The sequence below is a fragment of the Neophocaena asiaeorientalis genome, unplaced genomic scaffold (genome assembly GCF_003031525.2).
Source record: "Neophocaena asiaeorientalis asiaeorientalis breed wild unplaced genomic scaffold, Neophocaena_asiaeorientalis_V1.1 scaffold830, whole genome shotgun sequence".
NCBI classification, from domain to species: domain Eukaryota; kingdom Metazoa; phylum Chordata; class Mammalia; order Artiodactyla; family Phocoenidae; genus Neophocaena; species Neophocaena asiaeorientalis.
This window is the reverse complement of record NW_020172177.1, coordinates 413915-427614: the sequence shown is the minus strand read 5'-3', so window position 1 is coordinate 427614 and position 13700 is coordinate 413915. Positions and strand designations below refer to the sequence as shown.

At 47.5% G+C, this 13700-nt stretch overlaps 1 protein-coding gene across 1 annotated transcript in view; it reads right to left on the bottom strand.

Moving 5' to 3' along the window:
- Positions 1-1041: 1041 nt before the first annotated feature.
- The window catches only part of CD244 (CD244 molecule), a 30403-nt gene continuing 17744 nt past the window's right edge, over positions 1042-13700 (bottom strand). The window contains exons 2-9 of the mRNA XM_024757666.1: positions 11883-12221; positions 11518-11793; positions 9961-10068; positions 9450-9517; positions 7240-7293; positions 4793-4858; positions 3323-3379; positions 1042-2257 (exon numbers count right to left, since the gene is read on the bottom strand). Coding sequence (XP_024613434.1) covers positions 2177-2257; positions 3323-3379; positions 4793-4858; positions 7240-7293; positions 9450-9517; positions 9961-10068; positions 11518-11793; positions 11883-12221 — 1049 coding nt within the window. The 3' untranslated portion in view covers positions 1042-2176. The remainder of the gene's footprint in view (positions 2258-3322; positions 3380-4792; positions 4859-7239; positions 7294-9449; positions 9518-9960; positions 10069-11517; positions 11794-11882; positions 12222-13700) is intronic.

Below are 13700 nucleotides of genomic sequence, written 5' to 3'. Positions count from 1 at the left end.
GGGATTTTTTTAATGCATACTTTTTGTACTGCCAGATATTTTTTAAACCATTCGTGTGTACTACTCATTTGATATATTTTTTAAGTGCTTAAAATGCCTCTTCTGAATAAGCCTCCTGTATTTACCCAAAAGAATTGCCCTCCTTATTGTCAGGCCTGGATACATAACAGCCATAATATCTGTCTTCTCCCCCAAACTGTGGCCTCAGCCCTGTCCCCCTGCCTGTAAGTTACACTGCCCTTGACTTACATTCATAATACTCTCGTGTCCACTTGCGTTACATGTGCTTTGCAGCCCGTTCATGTTTCTGAATACTGTGTTTCTGCTGTCATGCGCCCCTGCACATGGTCCATGGGGTCAGTATGACTTCTGTGGCCTGAAGTGAGTACTCCCAGGGAGCCAGGCAGTGCTTCCTACACAGCAGGAGCTTAATTACTGCTTTGCTCATTGGCTGGTCATTGCATGGATAATCATCTTTGTAAGGCTTTATCACAGAAGCTCAACAAAGACATGTAAGATGATAATGATATACATGATTACACTCCAGAATACAGCATCCCAAAAGGTCTTGGGCCCATAGGATCTCTTCTGCTCCTTAAACAAATCTGGCCAGTTCAAGAGCTATGCAACTCAGGACATGTGAAAGGCCAGCAGCAGGCAACGGTCCACATCTCTGGTATTCATCGGACCTGCTGTGACCCCTATCATTTCCCACTCCCTCTTCTCACCAAACTCCTTGACTGAGCAGCTCAGCTCCTAACAGGTGCCTCGGCTCCTCCCCCTGCCCTTCCTTTTGCATATATTTTCCAAGTTTTACCCTTGACACTTTCTCTAGGATGTGGTCTGTCCACACTTGCCTCCAGGAAGAAGCTAGCCTGGCCAACCACACACCTGCAGGGGAGAGGGATCAAGTGGGGCATGAACAAGTGGCTTATCCCCCAAGACTAAGTGGTCCTGGGATCTGGGGACCCTAGAATCTGTGATTCCAGTGTGAACACAGGCGGGGAGACACTGACAGCTTACCAGGAGGCCTGACTCCTCTCCAGCAGGAGTTGAACAGACGTGTTTATTGATGGCCCACGTGTGCCCTTTGGCTGCGATAGAGAAGAAAAGTACAGAATAGGGAGGAGACCCAGACATTTAATTCAGGAAAGAAATTTAGACTGCCTCTAAGTAACAACACAGTTCTATATTAAATTCATACCTTATATACAGAGTGGGGCAATTGAAGAACAGGCTCCATGCAATGTCACCTGTTGGGGGTCCCTGAGTAGGCCCTCTTCCAGTTTACTCTTTCCTGGGCTCGGCCAGAGTCTCAGCCTGCTCTCCACAGCCTTGTGGAAGGGTCTGGCCTGAAGACTCAGGGGGGCCCAGCAAGGTGCCTGGTTCCCGATTGCTCAGCTGTCTGAGCCCTCCCTCCAGCATGTGCCATGGGAAACATCAGGACTCAGAACTTAAATACAATATTGCTTGTAACTGTGAAGAGACCAGAATAGATGTCTAATAATGTGTTTTTGTAAGTCAAATCTCGTTCTGTAGACAAAGCTGGTCCCACTGCCAGGTTATCAGGATGGCATGGGCTCTGGGTGACTTTTCCACTCAGAGATGGGCTTGCTTTGCACCACCTACCCTCGCGCCTGCCTACACCCTTTTGTGACCAAAGCCCAGGCATGGCCCCCTTGGAGAACCTACCAGCTGGCTTACAGCTAGTTATTCCACCCTCACAGAGGGGGCTGTTTCTTTTCCTCTGCATCCCCATTATCTTTCCTTCCTCTTTGGAAGATGGACCTGGGCAAGGGAAGGGTCTAAAAACATGGTCATCCCTGACTAGGGAGGAAGGAAGACAAGTCATAGATTAGAAAACCAGAGGAAAGGAATCTTAATGCTAGTAATAACACCACCGTACATTTACATCGCACTTGAAAGATTACCAGTACTTGGATTGCTGAGTCCGTTTTTGGAAACTACCCAATATCTCTACTCATTCTTGTCCGGTCTGTGAGTTGAGCCTTGCTCCTATAATGGCTGTTAGCAATCATTTTTTCAAAAGAAAATATAGACCATGCACAAACTCTCATATCCTCTCCAGACTAGGAGCTGCTCTGCAGAGAGTCATGTGGTGTCATCCATTGTAACAGAAGCTGGACTGTAAGGAAGGTGAGAACAGCTGCGGCAACTAGGAATATACACAGAAGTTCTCCAGCTCCCTGCGGCTCAGTCGAGCCGGGTTCTCAGCTTTGGATGCTTTCTTTCCCACCTGCAGAAGAAAAGGAGAACTTCAGACCCTCCCACTAAGAGATCCTTATAACAACCCTATGGGCTATGAATTATTATCCTGATTCATAATTCGTAAGAAAAGGAAGCTCAGGTGGGTAAGGCAAATAATTCAGGGTCAACTACTAGTAAGAAGTAAAGGAGGGCTTGAATCCAGTTCTTCTGGCTCCATTTCTAGTGCTCTTTAACCACACCACCCCTCTTCGTGACCCACCTAGAATGCTTTGGCCCACATGGTGTCCTTTACAACCCTGGCCTGTCCAGCTGGCTTTACTGTAGGGCCGCAGCTCAAGTGCCAGAAATTCCAGCAGGCACCCATCTACCCTCTCCCTTGTGACCAGGGGTAACATCTTTATCAGGCCACAGGTGGAAGCTCAGGTGTTAAATGAGGCTGATGGGTGGGGTGCTCTCCATGCTTTAAATTCTCTGGGTGTAAATGGGAAGTATAACTATGCTATCTCATAGTATTCTGTGAGGATTAAATTAGATAGTTCACATGAAGACACTGGCAGGCATATATATATATGCAATAAACCTCCAATAAACATTGAGCCCCTACTTTCCATTCCCTAAATGGCCTGATGGGAATCATTTCGGCCACCGGGCTCGTTGGTCTCTTTCGTGCAGTGTCCATCCCAGCAGCAGCTGAAGATCACCTATATCCTGGAACGATTCTCAATTACTTACTAATGGGAAAATCATTTAAATTCATTTATCCTCCCTTCTCGGCTCCCCGTTCCCCAACACACACATACCCGTAGAAAGGAGAGATGTCCAGTGTGTGGCACACAGCTGGGAAACTAGCCTGGGGTTAGCCCTAATTTAAAACTCTATCTCCCCAACAGGGGTCAAACTCCAAAATATGATATGATCTTGGGTTAGACCATCACTCTCCTTGAGCCTCAGTTTCTTCATCTCTAAAATGAAGATTTGGATTAGAAGATCCCTAAAATCCCTACAACCCTGAGACTCTATGTATGACTTTTCACACGTGTATGAGTTCAGGGCTATGCTATGAGCACTAAACCCATTCAGAGGAGCTCCTTACCTCTTCAGAGATAGTTTTATTGAAGGAAGTGTTGCGGTTCGTCTTCTTGGATCCAGACTGGAAATTCAGAGGGTAAAGAGTGCTTAATTTCAAGTTAAGAAATGTTCCACTCCTAACTGATGTGAGAGGTCCCAAAGGAGACTCAGGGCCCAGAAAGTCCCTAAAGTGTCCCCAGCCAGAAGTGAATAGAATTTCCTACCCCGGGAGTAAACAATGGTGTTTACGGTTTCCAAAGAAGGCACAGTACATACTTGCCTATGATATGACATTTCTGAACCAAAAGAGTTTAGTATTCCACACCCACAGACCCCTAAAATCCACACATACACACATTCCCAGCACACACACACACCCCCTTCAGACAAACCTATTACAAATACTGCCTCAAACCGTGTATCTTTTCAACACATAGCATACATACACACCTTAGTGTAAACAATTCTGGCACATACATAAGTACCAATCCTAGCACATACCCTGAACATGGTGAAACACTGGAGACAGTGCAGGAATTCAGAAGCACTTTCAGTAGTCTACAGAGCCTTCACAACCTAATACAAAAGCATGTGATCATGGTGCCCGTGACCATCTATACGTCCATAAACTCTAGTGTATACTTTAAATATAAATACCTCTCATGGTAGAATCCAAGTTGATTTGATGACTTATTAGAAGGAAAGTGAGTGAAAAGTCTAAAAATCTTCCCAAACCTCTCCCCCATTTGACACAAACACAGGATCCTGACACACATGAACTCAACACTTCCACAGTTCGGCAGATTCCAAACTTCCCATACTACCGTGGTAAGGTTTTGGCTTCATACTGTGACTCCAGCCTTGGAATTAACATTCTTCCCACCCCCCCACCCCCCAAGGTGGAAATATGACCATGGGCACTAGGATGTCCCACTTTGTGGTCCCAGGCACATGTAACAGCTGTGAGCTCAGCTTGGAGAAGGATTCAAGGAGACCGTGATGGGTTGCCTCGTTCTGGAGACCACCACCAGCAGGTGACTGGCCAGAACCTTTGTCTGATTCTCTGAAAGTCAACACTGTTTCTCTCTACGTCCAGTCTACTCCTCCAGTTCCAGGTTATATGCCCCTGCCTTGGAAATGACTCCATTATCTCCCACCATAGCCTCAGTTGGTCTAATGAGGACTCTGTGGTCCTTCTGCACAAAGCACCTCCTTTCTGACTTTGACGGTCCTCCGCCTCCCACAGAAACTCCTATAGAATCCACTCTTCTCCTAATCTCAGAGCTGTTCTTTTTCTCCAGACAGAACCAGAAAGGCATTTCTAGTTGACCCATTAACATTTAAACACAGTCATTTAACACAAGCTACTCAGATACACACAGTGGAAGACAACTCACTCAGAAGTACACACACACACACCCTCTGCAAACACATGCCTGCATACGCACAGGCAAAATACGTATCTGCATAAAGAGCACCTGCGGAGGAGACTTACCTTCCAGGAAGACTGTACTAATGAATACAATGTATTTGCGTTATCTTGTGATGTGGAAGCAGAAGACTACAGAAAAGAGAAATAAAACCATTTCAGAAGCAGAGATCCAACACAGCCCTGGGGAGGCAGGCATCTATCTCTTCCATTCCTCCCCTTCAACCTTGCCCAGACAGCAGGTTTAAGTGTTAGTGAAAAGAATCCTGGACTAGTTGGGAGGTCAGACAACCTGAAAGGTAGTCCTGCTCTGTTATTAAAGATAGCTGTGGGCTTCCCTGGTGGCGCAGTGGTTGAGAGTCTACCTGTCAATGCAGGGGACACGGGTTCGTGCCCCGGTCCGGAAAGATTCCACATGCCGCGGAGTGGCTGGGCCCGTGAGCCATGGCCGCTGAGCCTGTGCGTCCGGAGCCTGTGCTCCGCAATAGGACAGGCCACAAGTGTGAGAGCACCGCGTACCGCAAAAAAAACAAAAACAAAACAAAAAAAGTAGCAGCTGTTTTTTCATCGGCAGGCGGACTCTCAACCACTGCGCCACCAGGGAAGCCCCAGCTGCTACTTTTTGAGTGCTTATTCTGTATATGCATTCTCCCTTAACCCTTATAACACTCCTACAAAATAGGAATAATCATAATTTGCCCCATTCTACAGATGAGACTCCAAAAGGGTAAATAGCCCAAGTCAGAGAGTGTGCTCACAGTAGAAGCAGGATCTAAACCTCAGACTCTCCAAGGTTCTTTCCTCAACACCTCAGTGCCTCCCTTTGACATCATGCCTTCCCTCTCTGGACCTGAGCCAGGTGTCCTCAAAGGCAGGTAAGCATCCTCTTTTTAAGATGCTCCAGAGGAGAAATCTCATTCTCACCACCATCTCAGTCTAAGAGGATTTCTTCCTTGCATTTATTTAAATTCCTCTTGTTGGAATTCAATGTGACTAAAGCCAGAAAACTGCCAGATATCAATTGTCCTTACATCTCTCTTTGACTTTGACCCATTATCAGTGAATCACGTTATCTTAAGGGGAGTAGAAGTAGGCAACACCCAGCTTGGGAATTCCAGAGTGCCTCTGAGGGGTCGGGTACCTTCCTTCTTCCTTTCCTCCCTCTTTTCCATTTCTCTCCTCTCTTCCTCTCCCCTCCATTGTCTTCCCGTCACCTCTTCCCTCTTTTCTTGATCTCCCTCTGAAGCTTATCACCATTCCCCAAGAGTTTTCTTTGCCCTGCAGCCTAGCCACCAAGCTGAAGAGGTTGCTGCTTCAAGTCTTAATTCTTTAAAAAATAAATAGGTAAAATAATGTCATTTGTATCAGAAATTATCATTACTGGCCACCAGGGGGCAGTGTTTCCTTTGCGAGAGATGCCTCAGCAGTCTGGGTTATCAATACAGTCATTTTAGCAGTCAATATTACGGTACAGGCTCCTTCTCCAGTTTACGGGTGAATTTCCACAATCCCAGAATATTAGAGATGAACTAGGTAGAGGTGGAGTGAAGACTCGGAAACAATTTGGCTCAACTTTGCCGCAACACAGCTATGTGGCCTTGAGCACGTTAGTTAACCTCTGAGTTTGTTTCCTCATCCACGAAATGGGTTTTTTTTTAATTTATTTATTTTTGGCTTTGTTGGGTCTTCGTTGCTGCGCACGGCCTTTCTCTGGCTGTGGCGAGTGGGAGCTACTCTTCGTTGTGGTGCACGGACTTCTCATTGCAGTGGCTTCTCTTGTTGTGGAGCATGGGTTCTAGGCACACTGGCTTCAGTAGTTGTGGCATGCAGGCTCAGTAGTTGTGGCTCATGGGCTCTAGAGCGCAGGCTCAGTATTTGTGGCGCACGGGCTTAGTTGCTCCGCGGCATGTGGGATCTTCCTGGACCAGGGTTCGAATCCGTGTCCCCTGCATTGGCAGGCGGACTCGTAACCACTACGACACCAGGGAAGTCCCCGAAATGGGGGTTTTTTTTATTAGACCTACTTCATGAGGTTGTTTTGTGACATTCAATAAGAAAATAGACATGTTAAGTGCTTAATAAATGCTATTGTTAAGTCATAATTAGATAAAAGGGAACAACACAGATGCATTCTCTCCTGAAAACAGGTATAATCAAGGGCAGGAATAAAAAGTGCAAGGCCCCCAAGTATTGGAAGCAACAGGGAGGGAAAACAGAAGTTGAGTCCCCTGACAAGTTTCCTCCTCCCACTGACTTTATCTGGACCACGCTTGCTACCAGGCATGGAAGAGAAAAGAATGTCTGCATCAGACTTTCCAGCTCTATTCAGCTGTCAAGACATTCCAGAATCACACTCATCTTTACAAACAACTTAATGCAGCTGAGGCCAAGCTGTCTCCGGGACTCCAGGAGCACCAAGGTCTTACTCTGCCATTCAAGGGTGTGAGTGTCTAGGAGGCATTAGGAAACCCCATGGACAGGTACAGAATGGATTCGAGAAACCAGAGTGTTACCTGGGACTGGATCATGGAGTAGATGCTTCTCCCTTCTCCAGGGGAATTCTGCTCCTGCACAAGAGATAGTTAAAGGACATATGGTAACGTGAGCAGACAGCTGTGTCTGTCTGAATTTGGATGGAGTGGGGGAGAAACAGCGTAAGAAGAGGCGCTCCCAGGAACCTGGGAGGGAGGTGTCCTTTGAGCATCTCAGGATAGGGAGAGACAGTAGGAGCGACTCACCGTGCAGCAGTTAGTGTCAGAAGTGAGGAACCCCCCAAGTGTGAAAGAATTGCATCGAGTGACCCTGCCCAAAGGGTCTCCTGTCACTTGCTTTACTTGAGTAACTTAGAAACTTGCCTTTGCTGACTTTCTGACTAAATTTGCCACATAACTACTGATAATGGGCAGAGCTTTGGGTGGGGCTCTAATCTGAGTCGCACCTATAAGGACACAAATTCAGGCACTCTACATGTTCTAAAGCCCCCTCTCTAGATCCAGCTTTGGTGGCCAGTTTGCCTTTGGCCTCAAGCCAGCCTCTGAGCAGTGCTGGTGGTGCTGGGTGGAGCCCTGGAGCGAGGCCAAAGGCAGGGAGCACATGCCCTTCCTGCTTCCCTCTTCAGTCCTGTCCCACGGGAGACTGGGGCTGGAGGCATTTCATGCTGCTCGACCCGAACACAGACTGCCAGGCGGGGCTCTGGGGGAGAGCCCATGGAGACCATTAGAGTCCATTAGACAAGGAAGAAGCTGAACTCCCCAGAAGCAGGAAGACGCTAAGAGGAGCAGAGAAACATGAGCCGTCCGTGGAGGCTGGAGTCACTGGCATCTGGCAAGAAACAGGAGTTTGTGCTTTTCTCTTCTGCCCAGACCTGAGTGAAGTGTCTCCAGAAAGGTCAGAGCTGGGGCCCAAAGTGAGAGCACGTGAAGCTTGAGATTTAGGCCTTCAAGCAGAACCTTGGGGACAGTAGGGACAGGCCATAGAGAGATGTGGCCACGGAGGGAGGAAGCCCTGAATCAGATGCAGAGTAACAGACCTGAATCCCCAAGAGGTCTCTTTTACTCTGAGTAGTTATTTTCCTTTGTCTTCTCCTCCGTTTTACTTAATCTGAAGTCACCTTCATTTTGTTGGGGAAGCAAGGTTATTTTTACTGAGCATTTGGGCATCCGTGGCTGTAGGAAGATGCACTTGCTCTCAGGAATTTGTACCAGCATCCAGTAATGATGGGAGAAACAAAGTCTCCTTTTGTTTTTCATGCCCCAAAATATTCCATGGGTGTGGCAAGGAAACAGGCCAGGGGAGCCACACTGATTCCTAATTCCCACTGAGCCCAGACCTTTGGGAAGCTGCTTCTCTGTTCTATGAGGTCTCACAGGGCCTCACACCTGTGACAAGCAAGAGTCCCACTGCTGTGACTTCCTGCCTCGCCCCCGCAGGTGACGCACCAGGAATAGGGGTGGGAAGAGGGCCCTTCCTCCCCACACCCATCACCCTTCCCACCTGGCTTCTCAGCTGGGCACTGCCTTTCCCCGAGGCCTGTCACACATCCTGCCCTGCTCAGGGGCAGAACAACAGGAGGGCCCCTGCAGCCCCCTGCAGTTTCCTCCTCTTCGACACCCCTGGATGACAGGCAGAGTTGGCCACTACCTGCAGAGACTGACTGGCCAGAGAGGTTCGCAGAGGAACTAACCTTTGTGCTAACCTGGTTACTCTCTCTAGCACCTCAGCCAGACTCGGGCCTCTTCCTCCCAAAGCATTGTGAGCACAGACCACTGAGGCATCTGTGAAACTGCTGTGCTTTGGCTGCTCAGGCTGGCCTCCTTCTAGGCCTGGGCAACGATCAAGGGACCCGCAAAAGTAAACTCGGACTTGCAGGGACACGGGAATTTGTGGTCAGACACAAAATACAAGAAGGTTGGACTCTTCATGTGGCTGAGCCTGGCTGGTAAGACAGGACAGAAATGAGGACACCAGGGGGCCATCCCTCCCCAACAGGTGCGATGCTGCACCAAGATGCCCCTTCTGCCTCCTTCATTTTTTCTGCACCCAGGCCCCCTTGTTTTCCTCTTTTCCTCCACGGCCAGAGCTAGGAGGCTGTCAGAGAAAAGACAGATGGGGAGGACTGAGGACAATTGTCTGGTCCTCTTTGACCCCCTGCTCTGGATGGTCATTCTCCCAAGAGCATCTCCCAGACTAGTTGAGAGAAACCGCAGCCCCTAGGGTGCCATACTTGATTTCTCCTGGTTTGCACGTTGTTGACATCTTCATAGATCGTCAGAAATTCCTTTGGTCTGGTCTCTGTGAGAGGAAAGCAAAGAAGCAAAGAAAAGAGCTGCAGAGACCTCCAGAGGGCGTCCTGTCCAGGCTTCTGCTTCTGGAAATCCTCCCTCCATCCCAGATGACCAAGACCTTGAGAAAAGTTCTAGAAAGGAGGCAGATTAGTGCTCTTCCTAGGATACCCGAAAGGCACAGTGGCAGCAACCTGCCCCGACATACCTATTCCGTCAGGCCAGGCAGAGTGCAGGTAAAGCTGCACATTGGGGATCAGACGGTAAACATCCAGCAGCCACCCCAGAAGGCGTGACCTGGGAGAGAGGGCCCAGCAGCCACTGCTTCCCCTCCCCCAAGCACACACACACATACCTCAATGCCCCCAAGAAAAAGCAGGTACTGTGCTCCCAGGTACATGCCACTGGGGATGACAAATCAGGCAACACACCTCCTAGGAACCCCCCACTTACGTGACTGCTTCCTCTTCCACCTCCGCACATAGAAGCAGGTGAAGGCGCCCAGGAACAATGCCGTTAGGAGAACCATGGTGCTCACCAAAGTGGACAGAAAGATGAAATCTGAGAGATATGGAAGGCACCAGGCCTGAGTGCTAAGCCCTCTCTGTTCTCCCTTCCCACCTGTCTGCTGCAGGGACTGTCTCAAAACCCACACTCCTCTCTCAAATGGCTGGTCTCCTCGCACCCTGTGAATTCACCATCAAAGTCATCTCTCTTCTCAATTGGGTGACCTCCCCTGAGTGATGCTAAGAGTCTGGGTATTAGTGTCTCAGAGGCCAGGCTCGATTCTAATTCTATAACATCTGTGCCCTTGGGCAACTTCCTTAATTAAACTCTCTGAGCCTCTGTTTTGTCACTTACAGAAAGGAGATAATGTTTTCTACACATGGGGGTTAATTACGCAGTCTAATATATGTAAAACATCTGGCACAGCAAATGTTAATCCATTCACTCTTTTGTTTTTAACTCAACAGACATTTGTTGCACACCTACTATGTGCCAGGCAAGTCTTCCATTTCACCTTCTGCTATTCTTGCTTTCACTGCTCTTCATTCAAACTTTAACATTTGAGTCACACGTGTAACCTCTTATATAACCCAGCCAACATGAGGAGAAGGGAAATGAATTAAAGTTCCAGATGCCAGCTGGCTAGGCTCTTGACAAACACTATCTCATTTAACCTTAACAACAATCCTGTGAGGTACTTATTATTATCATCCCCAATTTTACCCAAAAGAAAAATTGAGTCTCAGAGAAGTAATGCATCAGCCTCAGTTCCCAGAGCTAGTGAATGATGGAGCCATGGCTGGCATGAACCAAACTCCAGTGTCCTTGTCACTCCACATTACTTCAGCTTGCTTGTTTCTTTTTTGCCCATGAATGCTTCGTGTGTTGCCCCATTTGATTATAAGTTCCTTAAGTATGGGAACTGGGGGTTGTTTTTTCCCCGTCATGCCCACGCTGATGGCACAGTAATTCTTTGTTTACCTAATCAATAATGGTGTAAACTTAACTCGGGGTAACCCTCAGGATGCGCATAAGCAAAAAAGACACAAGAACTCTTCTAGTCACCCCCAAGATCATCCTGATGGCCCTATGACTCAGAGTACTGTGTACAGCATAGTTACCTCTTGGGGAGCTCTATGGTTTGGGGGAGTTATCACTCAGGAGGAGAAAGTAGATCTCCATCAGTCTCTCAGAGAAAGGAAGTGATGATCAGAATCATGGCAGGGCTGCGACTCACCAAACAAGTAAGCATTCCCTACATGAAGGAGAAATGCACATCTCCCAGAAGGAGATTCTTTATTGGGATAAAATTCTTCCCAGACAAAGACAGCCCTGGCTTTATGGAAACTGTGTGCCGAGAGGCCAGGACCTCCCTGGGGAAGGACTGCAAAGCCCTGGGGGAGGCAGCCAAGGGATCTCAGAGCCAAGCCTCCTTTGCACATGAGCCTGGCTGTGGGGTCCCACACCTTCAGCCCCTGTTACAGCGCAAAGAGCTCCACTTACTCGAGTGGGCATTCAGACAGCCCTGTGTGAGTTGGAGGGTGTGGTTCGCCCAGCTGACAGGGTTGCTGACGTTGCAGGTATATGTGTGCAAATCACCGACATCAATCTGCTCCTCCAGTTTGGTGAGGTTCCTGGGTGTCTGAATCAGCTCAGTCCCTTTATACCAAGCATAGCTCACATCACCACCTCTGGAGACTGAGCAGGACAGAGTCACTTGGCACATCCCCCTGTCCAGGACCTTCCACCTCTCCACCAGCTGGGGCTTCTCAACACGATCTGGAAGCAGAGATGTTGATCAGAAAGGTGCTGGAAATACAAGCCCTGCAGGAGTCAGAGGTGCAGTATGAGCTGTCCCGAGGACTCACCAAATACAGAAACCTGGAACTTATGTCTCCAAACCTTCCCAGTGTCTTCAGTGACCTCCAGGAGGTAGAGGCCACTGTCCTGCTGCTGAACTGCCGTGATGAGAAGAGTTAAGTTTTCTCTTATAAAGCTCAGTCTATTGTTGAAATGATTTGAAGTCCAATTCAAACTCTTCCCTACATCGCTCTGGCTGGAAACATTCTTCCAAGAGTGTATGAGATAGCAGCTTGAATTTGAGTATGGCTTCATCTTCCATATAACAGAGTATGTCCTTATCTGTATGCTGGGGGGCCGTAACCAGACAGACTCTCCCGAGATTCCAACCACATGATCAGCAGAACCTAGGGATTATAGGAAAGAGAACCCAGGCTGGAGGTGGAAAGAAAAGTTTCAAGCCTGAGCATTGTGGGTTGTTGGATGTGACCTCCCTTAAACCAAGAGGATGGAAATGCCTATGAGGAGCCCAAAGTCTAAGAGAACCTGAAAGTGTATCTCCCTTATCTGCCTCCCCTCCCTCCACGCTCTGTGCCTGAAGGGCCCACAAGCCAGTAATACTAGCTAAAATCTCCTGAGTTCTTATTATGGGACAGATAGATTTTAAACACTTTACATATTTTTACTATTTCACTTTACAATGACCCTAAAAGAGTCTTATCCCCATTTTACAGGTTAGGAAACTGAGTTAGAAAGAGCTTAAAAGTAATTGGCCCAAGTTACACAGTGAGAAAGATGAGCTTAAAATCCAGTCAACTTGGCTTTAGAGGACGAATTCTTAACCACAATGTTATAAATATCATATATGATGTCACTCTTTCCCTGCAGTGCTGAGGCAACCAACAGTGGCCATCAGTGACTGCTGGAAATTCTTAATGGCCAGACCTAATAAGACTAACCCTCCAAGTTGAACTAATGGCTCCCTCCTCCATCCTCCATCCTTATAGAACTAGATTCATAATCCTTTCTTGTAGCACTTTGCACATAAGATTGTGGTCTTTATTCATTAGTGTTTGCCAATTTTTTAGTTACTAGAAAGTATCCACAGGATTGCTCCGTAGAAAACAAATAGAGAAAAATAAAACTATATTACCAAGGCATATCCTAGCACATCCCTCTCTAAGGACCATTATGGGGGCTAATGACCGTGAGAATGTGACGTAGAGCTGCTTGTCATTGCCTACCCTAGAGCACTCCAGTGCAATCAGTGAAAACAAGTAGAAATCCTTGTAGCCATTTTTGGCAAGGAAGGTATGCGGCATGGCCCAGTGGATGCTGGAAATAAAAAGGTCTGTCTGGGCAGGTTGAAAAGGGTCAGGGAGAATTTGGAGGAGAGAATAGAAGAAGGAGATAGTTATACAAACAGATCTGTTAAAATGGAGGACATTGAGAAGAGAGCGATGGAGAGAGATCCTTAGATGTCCCGTGCATTATAAATGCGCTCACTCCTAACCATACCTTCAGGTCAGCATTTTCTCAAGAGACTAAGTAAATAATTAAAGGACTCGTAATTACAATCTGGTTAATATAATATGTTCCTCTGATCTGACACTCCTCAGAGTAAAACACATGAGGTTCCTACTCATAGTCCCATGATTTGGGCTGGCTCTGCTTATTACCAAGCCAAAAGCAGAGACTGTGATATACATCTCTGTGACTTCGTCTCTTGAGGTCCTAGCACTGCCTAAAGATGTTGAGAACAAAGGTGAACAGAAAAATAATTACTAAACCTACAAAAAGGACATGAACTGTCATCACCAATTATGCAGTCTTTACTGAGTCCCCACTGTAATGAGGGCCCTGAAAAGGCAGGGCCTCTTCATGTG